Here is an 18,658-nt window from a genome sequence, read left to right on the forward strand (position 1 = left end):
TCAATTTCTGTGGTCAGGAGACTTAGGCCCTCCTGGGAAGGATAGAAGGGAGAAAGGACAATCAGGGGTAAAAACAGAGGCTTCATCTACACCCATTTTCCAGATGAGAAAGCTGGGTCCCAGGTGAAGGGGTGGATCTGGGAGAGGAATCCAACTTCCAGGGGCCCAGGTCAGGTATCTCTCTCAGCTCCACGCTGCAGACTGGACAAAAAGTTAGAATTCTCCCACCAGCTTCAGCCGTCTTCATGTCTTTATGCCCTCTCCTTAGGAACCCTATTCAGTTGCTGTCAGAGGAGGTTGCATGGAAATAATTAAGAAATACCAGGCTGGGCACCGTGCCCTGAGTCTGTAATCCCAGCACTTTGGGAGGCCGAGGCAGGAGGATCGCTTGAGTCCAGGAGTTCAAGATTAGCTTGGGCAATAGAGGAAAACCTCATCTCTACAAAAAATGCAAAAATTAGCCAGGTGTGGTGGCACATGCCTATAATCCCAACTACTCAGGAGGCTGAGGTGTGAGGATTGCTTGAGCCTGGGAAGTGGAGGCTGCAGTGGGCTGAGACTGTGCCACTTCATTCCAGCCTGGGCGACAAAATGAGACCCTGTCTCAAAAAAAAAAAAAAAAAAAAAAAAATTCACTAAATATTAAACATCTTTCTTTCCTTCCTTCCTTCCTTCCTTCCTTCCTTCCTTCCTTCCTTCCTTCCTTCCTTCCTTCCTTCCTTCCTTCCTTCTTTCTTTCTTTCTTTCTTTCTTTCTTTCTTTCTTTCTTTCTTTCTTTCTTTCTTTCTTTCTTTCTTTCTTTCTTTCTTTCTTTCTTCACTAGATTCTAAGTGCTATTTATGTATTAACTGATTCAGTCCTTAAAACAACCTAGGGGGCAAGCACTATGATCATCTCCATTTTGCAGATGAGGTAGCTGAAGATAAGGAAAGGTGAAGTAACTGGCTTAAGGTCACCCAGCCAGTAAGTGGGCCAGGGTTCAGACCAGGCTGTCTCAGCCTGCCGTTGGGCCTCTTTAGTCCTCAGCTTTCTTCTCTGTACAATGGGACAACAAGGTGGTCATGAGGCTCCACAAGCACCCTTGGGGACAGAGCCTGACTCACAGGAAGGTGTGATGTAGGTTTCCCTCCCCCATCAAACCTATTTGGGATGTGGTTCATCCTCCTCCCACACCAGGGTCTCAGTGGGTGGCACTGCTGCCCTAGAGCACGGGGACAAGGCAGCAAGGCTCCAAGGCCACAAAAGCCCCACCTCCTCCTCTCCCCATTAGGAGGCCGGTGCGCAGCCATCGTCCTCTCGGGTCTTAGTTTCTCAACCTTTGCGAGATCCCTGCAGTCCTGGCTGGGGTGGGATGGGGTAGGGCTCCAGGCCCCCATCAGCTGTTGCAGTGACAAGCTGTGGCTTCCCCAGGAGCAGGGTGGCCCTGAGTGTCCAGGAAATTATTCATATTCTGCCCTCCTGCCCATTAGAACTGCTGTCAGGCCCAGAGCCCATGGTTCTCAGGAGGGAGAGGAGGACCACCGGACCTGCACTTAAGCAAGCCTTCAGTCTTTCATGCCATGAGTTGTGTGTCTATCACAGAGTTACTGAGGCCTGCAACAAAGGCTCACGATACATCTCAGGAGCAAAGGGGGTGGATGTGGGTGTCCGGCCCACACCTGGGGGCCCCGTCAGAGCAGGGAGGCACATGTGCAGGAACAGGCGCACACATACACTCCTCTTTACCAAGGAGCCAGTCCCAAGGAGCCAGTGGCAGCAGCCAGGGGCTTGAGGGCACTAGGTCACTTACCCGGTCATGAAATCCCCAAAAATGTAGAGGCCGTTCAGATTGGGGTACTCGCAGCCCCGGTACACGTAGCCCCCTGTGACCGACTTGCCAATCGTGTGAGGGTAAGCGAAAATCGGCAGCACATCATCTGCGGGGTGGGAGGGCGAAAAGCTGCGGTGAGCCCGCGGGGGACAAGTTCATCTGTCAGGAGAATTCCGGAGGGATTCCGCGGGGGCGGGGCGACCACGGAGGGAGGGGCGTGCCCACAGCAGGACTGGCGTGGTGGAAAGCGTGTCTGCAGGGGTGCCAGATGCGGATGGGGCGAGGAGAAACTCAAGAGCGCTGCTGGGAGGCCTCCAAGGCACAGGGAGGCTCCTGGTGGAGGCGAGGGCAGTCACCGAGGGAGGCTTTGGCTCACAGCCCGTGGAGTTGGGGTGGGGGCAAATCCAGGGTCAGGGGGTGCCTGGGGTGCGGGTGGTCCCCGAGTGAGGCCCTGCCGCACAGCCCATAGAGTGGGGCCGGGGACAGATCCAGGGTCAGGGATCTCCGGGGCGCGGTCTCCGAGGGAGGCCATGCGGCACAGCACGTGGGGTGGGGTGGGGTGAGGTGGGGGCGGATGCGGGGCCAGGGTCCCTGGGGCGCGGGCACTCACTGAGGGAAGAGTTGGCGCACAGGCTGCGGTCGTAGCACTCGAACCCCTCGCGCGCGCGCCAGCCGTAGTTGCCGCCGCGCTCCACCAGGTCCACCTCCTCGAACTTGTTCTGGCCCACATCGCCGCAGAAGAGGCGCCCGCGGCCCGCGCCCGACGCGGGGTCGCCGCGGTCGAAGGAGCAGCGCCACATGTTGCGCACGCCCAGGGCATAGACCTCGGGCTGCGCGGCGGGGTCGCCCACGAACGGGTTGTCGGGCGGGATGCCATAGGGCAGGCCGCGCTCCTTACGGTCCACGTCGATGCGCAGCACCTTGCCCAGCAGCGCCGACCTGCGGGCGGAGCGGGAGAGGGCGCAGCTCGGGGTTGCCCTGCGCCAGGGCGCACGGGCTCCGCGGGGCAGGTGCCGGGGCGCCGGCTGACCGCTGAGCCAGGTACAGGGTGAGCCTAGGCTGTGGGATCAGAGACCCTGGGATGCAGTTCCTCCTTAGCTACTTACAGCCGGGTAACCTCATTCATTCACTCAACATGCATCTTTCACCTTTCTGCGCGCCAGGTCTGTCCCATGCGTTGGACACAACACATCATCTATTTCGTCTTGTCCTCACAGCAGTCGTTTAGGTAGGCGGCTCCTAGTATGATCCCCACTTTACAGATGTGGCAGCGGAGCTCAGAAAGGTCAAATAACGTTGCTCAGTTGCCGCACCACTGGGATCCAGCCCAGACGGCCTGAGCCCAGAAACTCAAGCTCTTTACCACACACTCTGTGGAATGTGGGTGTCCTCCACTGTAATAGTAGAGTGGTCCCGCTCAGTCCACTCAGTCCTCCTGGACTGCGGTATAGGGTGAAAATTCCACTAGAAAAATGACTTGTATTTACAGTTTTCTTCTGGTACCTGGCACTGTGACTGGCACATAGTAGATGACCATTAAGTGTTTGCAGAGTCAGTGAATGAAAGATTGCAATCAAAGCCAAGTGCACCAGAGTGCGGGTTGCTAGGGGAGGGAGAGAGAGCAGAGGGGTGCAGCCCTAAGCTCCAAGCAGCTTAGGGGGATAGCTCATGACAAAAGTGGCGCGTGATGGGAAAAATCTGTAATGTGCTTAAAGACAGTGCAGAGAACATACCATTTTCATCTACGGTTTTTGATGCACCGACTTAATACATGAGTTTCCTTTGCTGTTAGCACTTTGGTGTCCTCCCTCTGGTTTGCTTTTCAAAGCGGGGTTTGTGAAGCTGTATTCCATCATCCTCACATAGCATTAGCCCCACACCTTTCCCTTATCAGTAGGGACAGCAAACAAGTGTCCTCTTTCATGGTGGTGAAATGCTCCCACCCAATATATGCCTTGTGATCAAGCCCCTGTTGCTGGCCTTCCACTTTCCCCCGTAAATTCCTCTCATACACTCCAGCCTGCTGAACACCATCCAGATCACACCCGGGAGCCCACGCACCACACACCAGAATTCGATATCTAAGTGGGCACAACTCGTAGCAGCAAAATAATGTTTTTAAGTTCTGTCCAATTATCCACTAATCCTTAATTTCTATTTTCTCAACTTCATCTCTAAACACATCCCAAACGTGAGAAAGCTCAGATGATGCTTACACTGTCACATAGGAAAGGACAACTCACAAATTGTGAGCACTTTAATTACTGTACTCAACATCATACTTGTACTTGCTATTTTTACTTCCTGGGCGGAGGAAGGTTTTATCATTTTGGCTAAGGGAATGGGGGAGGCTGACTTGAGACTCCTGGACATCCTGGTTACACTCACAAGACTGTGTGTGTGTATGTTGTGAATGTATGTATGTAGATGTGTGTATGTGTGTGTATGTATGTATGTGTGTATATGTGTGTGTGCGTGTGGATGTATGTGTGTATATGTGTGTGTATTGTGTGTATGTAGTATGTGCATATGTGCATGTATGTGTGTGCATGCGTATATGTGTATATGTGTGTGTTGTGTATATGTAGTGTGTGCATGTGTGTGTATGTATGTGTGTATATGTGTGTGTATGCATATTTGTGTATGTGTGTGTGTGAGTAAGTAATGGAATGAGATCTTGAGCTCATTTGCTCAAGCCAGGAAATGGGTAAAAGAGCAAGACTACATGTTAACATCTGGGTCTTCCTGAAGAACCCTGGGACAGGAGCTCCACGTGCTGGTGCCACCCTGCGCCAGCCAGCTCACACTTTCCATTCGGCCTGGGGAGCATCCCTTCCCTTCTTCCAGCAGGGCCCCAGCAGGGCCAGGCTGACCTTAGAGAAAATCCCATGTGCCCTGAGGCTCGCTAATGTCACCTCTCAGGCGCCTGTGCCCAGAGGGTCCTGTGCCTGGCCCTGGGCAGCCACAATTGCCTTTACTCCTTGTGACAACCTGCCCGCAGAGTGGGCTTTTATCCCCTCTGTTGACGGCAAGTGACTTGCCTAGGCTGCCTAGCTAGATGCAGGCTGAGCTGGGACTCAGAACCTTTTCTCCTGCCCTACACTGCCTGGCTGAGGAAGGAACTGGCCCTCTGGAAGAGCATGAGAAGCCCAGGGTTATGTAGACCAACCCACTAGCCAACCAAAAGCTGAACATACTTGTTTTGGGCATTTCCGAATGTCCCAAAGGGGTCTCCGGCCATCCCGCCATCTCCGGTGAAGATGTAGAGGTACCCGTCATCCCCGAACAGCAGCTGACCCCCGTTGTGGTTTGAAGCTGGTTCTTTGACCTCCAGGAGTATCCTAAAGGAAGATAAGGGCCCCTAAAACTCAGCCTTCCACGCATGAGCCAAAAACACAAAACAAGATCACGGTCTCTCTTCACAATGGAAAAGACTTTTCTTTTCTTTCTTTTCTTTCTTCCTTTCTTCCTTTCTTCCTTTCTTCCTTTCTTCCTTTCTTCCTGCCTTGCCTGCCCGCCTGCCCGCCTGCCCGCCTGCCCGCCTGCCCGCCTGCCTGCCTGCCTTCTTTCTTTCTTTCTTTTCTTTCTTTCTTTCTTTCTTTCTTTCTTTCTTTCTTTCTTTTTTTTTTTTTGAGACAGAGTCTTGCTCTGTTGCCCAGGCTGGAGCACAGCTCGGCTCACTGCAACCTCCACCTCCCAGGTTCAAGCGATTCTCCAGGCTCAGCCTCCTGAGTAGCTGGGATCACAGGGGACTGCCATCACGCCTGGCTAATTTTTGTGTTTTTAGTAGAGATTGGGCTCCACCATGTAGGCCAGGTTGGTCTCAACCTCCTGACCTCAAGTGATCTGCCCACTTCGGCCTCCCAAAGTGCTGGGATTACAGGCGTGAGCCACCATGCCCAGCCTAGAAAAGACTTTTCATATCCTTTATATTAAGTGATTTTCCACGAGGAGCTAGTAGGCAGAACGAGCAAAATTAATGCACTCTATAGTGCCAAGGAGGACCTAAAGGCTCAGAGAGGTTGAGCAACCTGTCTAAGGTCACACAGCCCATAGGTAGCAGAGCTGGGATTAGAACTCAAGTCTTCTAGTTCCGGTCTAGTGTTTTTTTTTTGTTGTTGTTGTTGTTTGTTTGTTTGTTTGTTTCTGCTCTCCACTGCTAGCACCTGCCCTGTTACGATTATGGGAAATTGTCGACCTAGTCACTGACACAGCTGGTTTCTTCCTCATCATAGCTTCCCCCACACTAGTTTACTTATTACTTATGTTGAGCACATCTTATGTACTCCCTCATTTGCAGCTTCTAGCAGTGGGCAGGATGGTGTGCAGTGCACTCAGCACCACACTCACTGTACTCAGGAACCTCCCTTACTGCCATTACAGGAAACCTACTACCACACTTCCCAGCCAGCTGGCTTCCAGTTCGTGTTGGTGGGTGGAAGGGAGAGGCCAAGTTTCTTTGGCTTCTAACCCTGCCTCCAGAAGTGGTGGCTGTAGAGACAGCAGCGTTGGCTGGTGAACGTGGACCCCTGGGTTTCCACCCAGCCATCTTGGTACTAAGAGCAGCAAACTCCACAGCACAAAGGACTTTTTCCCCTCGTTCCTCCAACCCAAGAATGGTAGCAGCTTCTTACAGTTACCAGTCGTTAAGTAACTTAACCTTCCTCCTCTCCTTCTCCAGCCCTCCCAATGCCTTAGTCATCCTTGTGTTCAGTTTCCCCTGACTGAAATACTCAGGGTGGTTTAGGTTTTCCAGGATTGGTCACTACTTTCTCAATCCCTTCTTTTTCTTTCTTTCTTTTTTGAGACTCTATCACCCAGGCGGGAGTGCAGTGATGTGGTCATAGCTCACTGCAGCCTCGAACTCCTGGGATCAAAAGATCTTCCTGCCCCAGCCTCCTGAGTAGCTGAGACTACAGGTGCATGCCACCATGCCCGGCTAATTTTTTAATTTTTTGTAGAGATGAGGGCTCTCACTGTGTTGCTCAGGCTGATCTTGAACTCCTGTCCTCAAGCGATCCTCCCTGCTTGGTCTCCCAAAGTACTGGGATTAGAGGTTTGAGTCACTGCACCCAGCCTATTAATCCCTTATCAATACAAATAAGAAAAAATTAGATACAGAAAGGTCAAGTAATTTGAACCCAGGACTTTGATTTTTCAGAGCCGAGACTGGAGGCCTTTTCTTTTGAGGCCTGTGCATATGATCTGGTGAGCAATACAGAGCTCCAAAGCCCAGGTTCTCCACGGAGAGAACAGCTCAGGCTTTCAGTCATCCACCCGGTATTGGGATCCCAGGTCTGGGAAGAGACTGACAGTGGACAGCGGACTCAGGCTAGGATAACCACTCATTCCTGGCTGCCCTAAGCCTGCTGTGCCTACCTCTCTCCCCACGAGTGAGTCAAGTTCTAGGCTTGACTTTGTGAGGTCACCAGAGGACCTTTGCTGAGCCCCCACTCTGAAATATGTTCATCTATATATTTTGTGTTCCACCTCAAGTCTTTATCAGGAATCCATTTTTAAAAGTCTCACCACTGAAGACACATCCATTCTGTCCCTCCATCTCCTCTCTGTCAGGTCCTTGTGATAAACTTGGTCTCTCTTGGAGAACTGGCTATACAGGCTCCTGTAAGATCCTGAGAATTATGTTTCCTCCTTTTGCTCTGGCTGCCAGGAAGCTCATAGTCAAAACTAATGCTGTGAATCATAAAGATTCACATTAGCCTTCATAGCTAACATATTTGATTTCTCCTCCTTTTTATACATTCAGTGTCAAGATTTTACAGTTTTATCAAACACACAATGTGCTGTTCTTTGCTAATTTGCCCTCAGACCCAGTCCTGGCCCTCCCCCTACCTCCTCTCTCTCTACTGCAGGGGGTCAGCTCCTGTGAATGACATTTCCCAGGCTTCGTAGCTAGCTGGCCTCCAGCGAGGTCAGCCAGTGGATAGCATTGGCAGGAGCCTGGAGAGGGAGGAGCACTTCTCTGCTTTAAGCAGCTTCTTGGCAGCCGCTGCTCCTCCCTGGCTCCACCTCCTCCTGCCCAGGCCAATTATGGTTCCAGCTTCCACCGGGTATCCCCAGCTCCAGGGTCCCAATAACCCCATCTTCTCACTTTGTCTTCCCCGTCCAAGGGGTGGAAGCAACTTCCTCCAATTGCTGACCTCAGAGTCGCTGCCTTCCCCAGGTTGCCCCCCGCTTTTTTTTTGAGACAGAGTCTTGCTCTGTCATCCAGGCTGCAGTGCAGTGGCAGGATCTTGGTTCACTGCAACCTCTGCCTCCCAGGTTCAAGCAATTCTCCTGCCTCAGCCTCCCAGGTAGCTGGGATTACGGATAGACACTACCACACCCAGCTAGTTTTTGTGTTTTCAGTAGAGACGGGGTTTCGCCATGTTGGCCAGGCTGGTCTTGAACTCTTGACCTCAAGTGATCTGCCTACCACAGCCTCTCAAAGTGCTGAAATTACAGGTGCGAGCCACCGCGTCTGAGCCCTTTCATCATTTCTAAAACCCAAGTAACTGACTCCCAGGATCAAATTCTACCTACTGAGTTACCTGATACAGGGTTTATTTCCTACTGAACTCAGACTGATATGTGTGCCCCACGTGCGAGGTCAGGTCAGACCCATTTTGAAAACAGTTGGGGCATAAATCCTCCACAGGGCACAGGCTCTGCAGGCGTTGTTGAGAGGAGCAGAAGCCCGGAGGAGGAACAGAAGAACTTAGGGGCAGGAAGGAGAGCAAGTTCCCTGGGGCAGCGGATTCGGGTGGGAAAAAGGAGCCAGTGGGGCTCAAGAATGGAACCTTCGGCCGAGGCGGGCAGATTGCCTGAGCTCAGGAGTTCAAGACCAGCCTGGGCAACACAGTGAAACTCCATCTCCACTGAAATAGAAAAAATTAGCCAGGCATGGTGGCACGTGCCTGTAGTCCCAGTTACTGGGGAGGTTGAGGCAGGAGAATTGCTTGAACCCGGGAGGTGAAGGTTGCAGTGAGCAGAGATTGCACCACTGCACTCCAGCCTGGGCAACAGAGCGAGCCTCTGTCTCAAAAAAAAAAAAAAAAAAAAAAAAAAAAGAATGGCATCTTCAGGCCAGAGCGAGGCAGGCTGAGGCAGACGGCAGAGGGTGGGCTTTGGAAACAACAGATCAGGCTCCCAGCTCTGACGCTCCCTCCCCGTGTGACCCAACACTTCACCTCTCTAAGCCTCCACTTTCTCATCTGTAAAATCGGAAAAATAATACTAGCCTCAGTGGGTTTTAGGAGAATCAAATGAAATGAAGTGCCTGAAACAAAAGAGCTGGTGGAGAAATGTCGGGCCTCGCAGGCCAGATGGAGGGGTTTGGATATGGTCCCCGTGTGAGGTCTGTTCTGCAAAACTGTCCTTCCCCAGGCCCCAAAGCATGAAATTCAGCACCCCTACCAGGTGTGTTAAATATTCACAGTATTTGAGAACAGGATACCAACTGGTGCAGTCACACCAGTGCATATGGGTACCTGCCCCCACCCAGGCCCGGGTTCCCCAAGGAAGCCACCTCTCAGAGCTGTGGTCCACGGCGTTCTCATCATCCTCAGAGACCCTGAACTCGCTGATGCGGATCCACTCACTGGTGCGGATACCCACTGAGTAGTAGACGTAGAGCCTGCGGTTGTGCCGGAAGCGGGGGTGAAAGGCAATGCCCAGGAAGCCACGCTCGTCACCCTGCCAGGGCGAGGTGAGCACCGCCCAGCTGATGTTCAGGAAAGGCTTCTCCAGCCTTGAGCGTTCGGGCAGGTAGGCCCACACCAGCCCCACCTGCTCGGCCACGAAGAAGCGGTGGGTGCCATCCCTGGCATGGACCATGGCCACGGGGTTGCGCAGCCCGTTGGCCACCTCCTCCAGGCACAGCTGCAGGCAGCCCTTGGCATCGGCCACCACATGGCCCAGGTTTGAGTTGAGGTTCTTGTTGACCAGCAGGTAAGGAAAGCAGTAGTCCGTGTCATCCAGGGACAGGTAGCGGCAGAACCTGGCACGGTTGCCCTCCAGCGCCCGGAGCTCCTGGTCGGTTGATAGGTGACGGAACAGCCCCCGGCACTTATGCCACATGTCCAGGCAGTAGTCCTGGCAGAGCCCGGGCACCGTGCGCAGGGGTGTGAACGGGTCCTCAGCGTCATAGAGGTGGGCTGCATACGGAGAGCATTCCTGCAGAGACAGCGATGGCTCAGAGATGCTTCGTGGAGGTGCTTACCAGCTGTGTAACCTTGGGCGGGTCCCCCATCTCGCAGAGCTTCAGTCTGCTGATCCATAAAATGGAGACAATGCCATCTGTCTGTTACCATGATAAGCCTCAGTGACAGTAGCAAACCTTAGGTCTTAATGTTTGTGTTGTTTTGTTAGAACACAGAACAACACTATTCCTACTCCTATTAATAGCAGCAGCAACAGCAGCAGCTACTCTGGAGCACCCGCCGTATGCCAGGAAGAGTCTGAGGCACTGCCACCCATCCTCTCTGTGTTAACAGTGCACCTCCGCCCCTACACCAGCACAGACCACTGCTGCACTTAACTTGGGTTCCTGCCCAAGGCTCACCCCCGATCCTCCCTGACCACCCTGTCCGCACCCTCTAGTACCTTCTGGCCTCTATCTGTTGAAAACCAGTAAAATACCAAGTGCTCTCTGACTTGGCTCTGCCCATGGACAGCTCCACCATCAGCTCCTGCCTCTCTCCACCTCTCCAGCCTCCTGTCTACCTTCCATCTCCTGATATTCTGATATGGCTTGGATCTGTGTCCCCGCCCAAATCTCATGTAGAATTGTAACCCCCAGTGTTGGAGGAGGAGCCTGGTGGGAGGTGACTGGATCACAGGGGCGGAGTTCTCACGCACGGTTTAGTTTAGCACCATCCCCCCTTGGTACTGTAGAGTAAGCGAGTTCTTATGATATTTGGTTCTTTAAAATGTGCCCCCACCCCACCACCATCTCTCTCTTGCTCCTGCTGTCGTCATGGGACATGCCCGCTTCCCCTTTGCTTTCTATCATGATTGTAAGTTTCCTGAGAACTCCCCAAAACAGAGGCCACTATACTTCCTATACATCCTGCAGAACTGTGAGCCAATTAAAACTCTTTTCTTTATAAATTACCCAGTTTTGTTTTGTTTTGTTTGTTCATTTGTTTTTTTAAGACAGGGTCTCTCTCTCTCTGTCACCAAGGCTGGAATACAGTGGCACCATCTCAGCTCACTGCAACCTCTGCCTCCTGGGCTCAAGAGATGCTCCTGCCTCAGCCTCCTGAGTAGCTGGGACTACAGGCGAGAGCCACCACACCTAGTTAATTTTTTTATTTTTTGTAGGGATGAGGTTTTGCCATGTTGCCCAGGCTGCTCTCGAACTCCTGAGCTCAAGCCATCTTCCCACTTCAGCCTCCCATAGTGCTGAGATTACAGGTGTGAGCAACTGCACCCAGCCACGTATTTCTTTATAGCAATGAGACAAGAGACGAATACATACTCCCTGCCATTTCATGCCTCTGAGCCTCAGCACAGGCTGTCCGCTTTGCAGGTATGCCCTTCCCCTACTCTTCTCTGGCAGGCAGAATTCTCTTTATTCTTAAATCATGACCATGACCATGGGAGAAAGAGTGCTAACCAATCACAGCAGTTCCTGGGGTTTGGGGCAGATTGTGGGCCAGGCACCAGGTCAGTGAGCCCGTGCATCTGCATTTCCTCCTCAAGGCAACCACAGGAGGGAGGCCTGTTCTTCTTACCACTGCACAGAGGTGGAAGTAGACAGCAGAAGGGAGCCACTAGCCCAAGGTATCATGTCACATGCTGATGGGCTGGGGTTGGAGCCATGTCTGCTCAGCTCGACCTGCCAGCTCCCTGCTACCCATCCCCAAACGCCAGTTAAGTGTCCCCACACCACTGCACCCTCTCTGCACCCTATCCCTACCCAAAGCAGAGGCCACAGCTCCAGGCTGTCTGCAGGCCTTCCTGTTAGAGCCGCCGGCTTGTGGCGTGGTCATTCTTTCTATCTGTGGCTGACACCCTCCCCCACCTGTGAGTCCGCCAGGCCAAGGCCGGGTTTGAGTCAGCTCTGGGCCCCCCAGAGGCTTCGGGGGATGCTCCTTCTGCAGTGGGGAGGTGCTGACAGTCACGTACTCCCTCCCCTCACAGGGAGGACCAGGCTGGCTTCCAGCAGGAGGCCTCTGGGATGTCTGGGGGAGGACTGGGCATGGGGGATGGCAGGCTGCCTCCCAGTGTGTTCTCAAGTCCCAGGCCAGGGCCCACTCACTCCTGTGACATGATTGTGGCTTTTGTTCATGCCACAGCCTGTCCTTCTGGCCCCTCTACTGCTGTGAGGCCAGGTCTCACCTGACAGGCCAAAGGCCACGTGGCAGAATGTCTTGAGGTCCTGGTCAGTTACTGTCCCAGGTACAGACCAGGGTGCCATGTCTTACATGCTCCCCTCTGCCAATGAGCCGGCCAGATGGCCAGGCCTCGGGCCGCCGTGTCTGCTGTCCCTCCCCTGGTTCCCCGGGAACCACCTGTGGGTCAGCCGGCAGCTGCACACGGACCAGGGAAGGGCTGTGTGCACACGTGCCTTCTTTCATCTTTGCAAGGTAGGGTCATTGTCACTATTTTATTTTATTTTATTTTATTTGTTTATTTATTTTTTGAGACAGGGCCTCTCTCTGTCTCCTGGGCTGGAGTGCAGTGGCACAATCCTAGTTCACTGTAGCCCTGACCTCCTTCGCTCAAACGATCATCCCCACCTTGGCCTCCAGAGTCGCTGGAACCACAGACGGGCTCCACCACACCCGGCTAACTTTCATTTTTATTTTTTGCAGAGACAGGGTCTCCCTATGTTTCCCAGGCTTGTCTTGAACTCCTGGACTCAAGCAATCCTCCTGCCTCATCCCGCCAAAATTCTGGGATTACAGGCATGAGCCACTGCACATGGCTTGACTCCTATTTTACAGATGAGGAACTGAGGCTTAAAGAAGGCCACGTGCCAAGAAGTAGCCAAACCTGGGCTCACACCCAAGCCTCATGATGCCTGGACTGGTGTTCTTTCCAGATTAGTCAGCAACATTTCATTCACCAAGAATTTACTGAGCAGATATTGTGGCAGGCACATCTTGGTTCCAGAGACACAGTAAGGGGCAGAATAGACATCTGGAAGGCAACAAGAGCCCTCCATTCACCAAAGCTCAGTCCAGAACTACAGAGGGAGCAAAAGTTCCCCCAGGGAGCCAGGCCGAAGAGCTCGGCATCCACGCCTCCTAATCACACAGCAGACACTCCCTCGTGGCCTATGTACTCTTACTTACACACAATGTAATATGGTGCCCAGACCAGGGTAGTCCAGAACCAGGAAGCGACAAGAGTGATTGCTACTGGCAAGAGGATGATCCGCAGCTTGGCCTCAATGTGTTTAGGGGCAGGTGGCAGGAAGCCCACAGCAAACCAGCCCAGTATCGCAGGCTACAGCTGCCTGGGCCATTCAGTGCAGGGCAGAGAGCCCCCATCTTGCCCAGAGTTTGCCATCCCATGTCACTGACACTCGTGACTTATGGCTCTGGGTCCTGAAGGTTTCTTATGTCCACCATTCATTTTTTGAAAGACCAAGCCTTTGCGCACAGTGTCCTGTCCATCAGATATTCGCTCCTCACCTACTTCCTCCTCTGCAAACTGCTATTCATGACTCAAGGCCGACTCAAAGGTCTCCTCTTGTCCTCCATGCTCCTAGGGCCCTGAATGGCCCATCCCTGGCCCTTACGGATGCTCCCAATGCACTCTGTCCATATCTCAGGCATGACACTCTCTCCATGGAATCTTGTAGCTTACAGGGTGAGTTCTCTACAGCAGTCACTGCTCCACCGCCAGGGGCGCTCCAGTCAGTCGGCTTGGCTAGGATTTCATTATCTCTTTGCTTGTCTGTCCACTCTACGGACTGTGGGAGACAGTGGGGCTTCAAGGAGGGAGGCAGTGTGGCGAAGCGGTTAGGAGAAGGGTTTTGGAGCCAGAGCATACATTCCCCATGGGGAATGCTCCTTAACCTCTCTGTGCCTATGTCCTCATCTATAGAACGGGAAAGGAGTTCCAACCTCTTAGAATTGTTGGGAGGAATAAATGGAGAAGACGCCTGTGTTTGTTCAGTAAATATGAGCTATCAGCATGCAACCAACATTCAGGAAGCCTTCTCTGAGGTATGTGGCCTTGTTCCTACACTCCTTGAGGAATCTCTGGCACCTTCCTGTGTGTGTCAGTCTCCTGAAGTGACGAAGGGGACTTTTGAGACTGGGCCTGTGACTTGCCAACTGCTTTTGGGCCCAGCATCCAGCACAGGGCTGACTCCTAACAGGCTCATGCTGAATACACGAGCCTGTAGGGCACATTTCACAGAGATCTCCATCAGAAACCATGCTTTGATGATTTCAGCGGCTTAGAGCGGCAACCCCAGTCACAGGGGTGGTTACTGATGTGGAAGCTCATACCAGATGCACTGGGGGTGCCACACGCCATGGCTGTCCTCTCTCCTCCAGAGGACACAGGCACTTACTGGACAAGCAAAGCCCCAGGAAAGAGTCTCCCATCTCCCCAAAGCAGGTGTGAAGGCCTGAGTGCCTCCACACGGACAGACATCTATAAATAAGGCACCTCCATCACCTCCCCGTGTGGAAATTAGGAGGTGCCAAATGCAGACTCCTCCTTGGCTAGCAGAGAGCACGGTCCTCCCACCAGGGTGCTCCAGGAGGCCCCGTCAGTGAAACTGTAACCCAGCCTCAGCCGCTGTCTCTGAGCTCACTCCAGACATGAGGTCACTCTCAGAGACGCCTGGGCTGAAGTGTTAGCAGTCACTTCACTGCTGGTTGCTTAAGGCCAGGCTGTCCTGGGAAGGTTCCCAAGACAAGAGAGGTGCCCTGCCAGGGAACAGCATCAGGACCGACCCTTCCCTTCCTCCATCCACCTGCCCCCCTCACTGCCCTGCTGAGTCAGGCACATAGCGAGTGCCTCATAGACAAATGTGGCATGGATGCAGGAACTCTGCTATGTGACGGGGGTGGGGAGACCAAAGGACCTGGTCCTGAGGAGCCCCCAGGCTGCTGAGGGAGGCAGATGCTTGGCCAGACCATTCCCGTGCCCTTGAGGTGCACAGCATGGGAATCCAGCAGAGCCCACCTAAAGGTGGCCAGCCCACCCTTTGTTGCATTCTGGAGCTCCCAAGGGCCCCCTCCTCATCCTCCCAGAGCCTACTGCTTCCCACCTAGATATGTGTTCACATTAGTGAGTGTGGTCCATGTCCCCACCTCAACCACCGCTGAGCTGTGTGACCACTGGGCAAGTCCCTGCCTCCCTCTGAGTCTTCCTTGAATCGGGCTCCGAGCCTCACCTGGACCCTTCCCAGGGCTGGGCAGCCAGTGAGGGCCAAGGAAACCCTTGAGAAATCCAACTGCAAACATTTACCGAGCCCCTAGTATGTGGCATTTAATCTGCATGGCAACCCAGGGGGGTGGTTAAGGTTTTATTTTTTATATTATATTATATTATTATATTATACTATATTTTTGAGATGGAGTCTTGCTGTGTTGCCCAGGCTGGGGTGCAATGGCTCGATCATGGCTCACTGCAACCTCTGCCTCCCAGAGTCAAGTGATTCTCCCGCCGCAGCCTCCCGAATAGCTGGGATTACAGGCGTTCCCCAACATGCCCAGTTAATTTATATATTTTTGTAGAGATGGAGTTTCTCCATGTTGGCCAGGCTGGTCTCGAACTCCTGACCTCAAGTGATCTGCCCACCTCGGCCTCCCAAAGGGCTGGGATTACAGGCGTCAGCCACCGCACCCAGCTTCATTTTAAAGACACTGTGAGGTGCAGCAGTGACCTGCCCAGGTCACGAAGCTGGGGAAGTGACAGAGCCAGGATCAAACTCCAACTCCAAGTCAGCCCTCTTGTCCTTCCCCACACCAACTGCCCCTGCTGGCCGAAGGCTGGGACACAGCCCTGCCCACTGGGGCCTCTCCACCCCAGGCCTCTCACTGGCCAGATGCTGGGGCAGGAATGCCTTGTCCTGCCCCATTTCTGTATTCAGCCAGGCAGCATTTGCCCACCTGGGTGTGGTCAGGCACTGGGGCCTCAGACTCCCACAAGAGGAAAACAAACAGCGGTGGCACCGCCAGGTGTGCACAGAAGCGGGGGCTCCACCCTCAGAGGGAAGATGGGGGGCCCAGGAACTTCAACACATAGCTGTTGCTCATTCCTGAGTGAGCTTCTGCCAGGCCAGGGCGCCATCCCCAGGAGAGGACACAGCACCCAGAGAGGTGATGGCGGAAGTGGCAAGGGCATCAGGATGGGGGTGGGACTCTCGTGGGGGGCAGTGGCCCCAACCTCCGCAACAACCCCTGGCCACACGTTGACCACGCCCACGGCAGGGCCCCCTGCTTTCACTGCCCTGGGGACAACACAGACACAGAGGAGCACTGACCGGGACAGATGCCTCTCCACCTTGGTACCCCGACAAGGGTGCAGCTGCTCGGGGTAGGACGCTGGGGGCTCGACTCAAGGGGACCGGGGCAGAGGAGCCCCCAGCCTCTGAGGAAATGATGACATCATCTGTCCGTCCCTCCTGCTTCAGGAGGGGAAACTGAGGCCCCGAGAAGGCCCAAGTCACAAAACGAATGAATGGCAAAGCCAAGAGTCGCCCTGGGATGCGCGGTCTCCCCGCCCCGTGCCAAATGACTCCCTTTTGCGGCCTAGAGTTCCCGAGTCCGCCGCCCACTCTTGGCCTTCGCCCCCGCGGGGTTCCGATCTCTGCTCCAGGACCCGGCCGCCCGCGCCCCGCCCCTCCCAGTGGCCGCGCGCCCGCTCACCTGGCACAGCAGGTCCCTCGCGTAGCCGGCGCACGCGGCCCACTCGGCGGTGTCCACGCGGCTCGCCAGGTCCCAGAAGCGGCGGGTCAGTTCGGCGTCGCGCCCTTCATCGCAGCAGCCGAAGTCCGAATACTGCGCGCAGAGGCGCAGCAGCTGCGGCGGCCGGAAGGGCGGCCTGAAGTCCAGGCACTGCGGATGCGCTGCGGCCCCGAGCACCCAAAGCGCCAGCAGCGCCCCGGCCCCGGCCCGAGCCATCGCTTCGCCCCGCGGGGGAAGAGGCGGAGGGACGGCAGCCCGACTTCCCTCCCGGGGCGCTCACAGCGGCGGGGAAGGGGCGGGCGCTCCCCTCCCCTACACGCAGGGCCTCGAGTTTGGGGACCTCCCCTTCTAGGAGGCCACCTCTGGTCGGGGACATGCGGCTGGTCTGAAGGAAGAGGGACGCGGCGCAGAATGCGGTACGACCTCTTTTAACCGCTTTCCCAATTCAGTGGGAGTGGCCGGGTTTGTAGAAAGTCCCGGTGTGTTTTCCCGGTTCCGCCTGGGGCCCTGCTTCCTCCCCACAGGGCGCTATTTAGCCAGGGAGGCGCAGGGCCAGAGGGCTGGACTCCTGGGCTCCGGTTCCACCACCCACTGGGCTAGGGTAAGGGATGCCCGCAGCCGGTCCCCGAAAGCTCTCACGTAAGTTTAAAAATGGGGGCGCGAGGGAAAGGACAGGGGGTGTTGCCCCAGGACTCTCAGGGAGAAGCGAAACCTGGCCTAGGGGTGGGGAGGGGGGACGGAGCAGCTACCGCAGTCCACTCTTTGCCCTTACTGTGTGCTTCTTCCCAGTCTCTGCTCCTGGGGCAACGGATTCTCCTGCAGCCCAGGACCCACTGGGGCTTCCCACTTCCACTCTCGCATAGGGAGCACTGATGAGTCTACCCCCTGGGGTGGGCATCTAGCCCTTTGTTCTGCTGCCCCTGCTGAAGATTCAGACCCAACCCTGCCCCACCCCCCAACACACACATACAGACGCGCACACACAGCCTCACCTACCCCAGAATCTCACAGCACCAAAACCACCCAGGCATTTTCTCAAGTGGACCTCAGCATTCGCTCCTCCCTAGAGTGTCCTTCCCCATCTTCTCTGTCCAGTGAGCTCCTACTCCATCTTCATGGCCCCAACGCACACATCCGTCCTCTGCAGGTCTCTTTGGACTGTCCTGGGGGACCACCGTGTTTCTGCCTTTGGGCTCGTGCTCCTGGCAGAGCTGGGGGTGGATTAGATGCAGCAGGGCTGGAGCGCTCAGAGGTCTGTGGCTCTGGCCTGAACAGGTACAATGTAAGAGTCAGTGTCTCTGCTCGAGACCAAACATCTCTGAGTATTTGAAACACAGGATATGTAATGCAGGGACTTGAAGTCAAAGAGGCTAGGAAGCCATACAGGGCTCAGTGAAGTAACCTTGAGATCAGCAACAGTAGGAACAGTCCCCAGGTCCTTGATGCAGGGAGAGCAAATGTTACCGGAGCCAAGGAGCTATGGTCACCTTGTAAAAGCTGGACCCTCACAAGGCCTGTCTGGCCAGAGCTGGAGATAGCCACCGTCAGAGATTCTGCGCAGAGAGAGCGGGAGAAATACCCCGGCTTCGCCCTGCCACCTCCCCTCCAACTCTCACCTGTGACTTTCATTGGCTGAACCTAGCAGAGGGCTGCTAGGGTGGGAAATGCGGACTGCAGGGGCTCCCTGCATAGAGAGCAGGGCACAGGCAGAGCCAGGATGGAGTCGGAGGGCACACAGGCCCAGGGAGGGCATCTACGATGGCCCTTACTTCCCAGCTGGGACTCAGAACTGGGTGATAGTCACACATCAACACAGGGCTCCAAACGGGTGTACAGAGGTGGCAGTGACACAGAGCCTGGGCCATAGCCATTAGGTTTGGACTCCTACAGCCACAGAAAATGTCAAACACAGCCCAGCCCCAGCCAGAGTAACATAAATTCTCACCCTAAGACCTATTTATCTCAG

At 54.6% G+C, this 18,658-nt stretch overlaps 3 protein-coding genes across 4 annotated transcripts in view; 1 reads left to right on the top strand and 2 right to left on the bottom strand.

Annotated features, from left to right (window-relative positions):
* The window catches only part of HHIPL1 (HHIP like 1), a 37,404-nt gene extending 19,883 nt beyond the window's left edge, over positions 1–17,521 (bottom strand). For both annotated transcript variants that reach the window (XM_050796687.1, XM_050796686.1), the window contains exons 1-5: positions 16,654–17,521; positions 9,339–9,985; positions 5,008–5,151; positions 2,421–2,749; positions 1,790–1,916 (exon numbers count right to left, since the gene is read on the bottom strand). In XM_050796687.1, coding sequence (XP_050652644.1) covers positions 1,790–1,916; positions 2,421–2,749; positions 5,008–5,151; positions 9,339–9,985; positions 16,654–16,908 — 1,502 coding nt within the window. In that variant the 5' untranslated portion in view covers positions 16,909–17,521. The remainder of the gene's footprint in view (positions 1–1,789; positions 1,917–2,420; positions 2,750–5,007; positions 5,152–9,338; positions 9,986–16,653) is intronic.
* The window catches only part of SETD3 (SET domain containing 3, actin histidine methyltransferase), a 363,397-nt gene that overhangs the window by 90,826 nt on the left and 253,913 nt on the right, over positions 1–18,658 (top strand). The gene's annotated exons all lie outside the window — the stretch shown is intronic.
* LOC126958426 (cholesterol 24-hydroxylase) overlaps positions 1–18,658 on the bottom strand; it is a 515,386-nt gene that overhangs the window by 65,040 nt on the left and 431,688 nt on the right. The window lies entirely within an intron of this gene.

This window comes from Macaca thibetana, chromosome 7, assembly GCF_024542745.1.
Source record: "Macaca thibetana thibetana isolate TM-01 chromosome 7, ASM2454274v1, whole genome shotgun sequence".
Lineage (NCBI taxonomy): Eukaryota > Metazoa > Chordata > Mammalia > Primates > Cercopithecidae > Macaca > Macaca thibetana.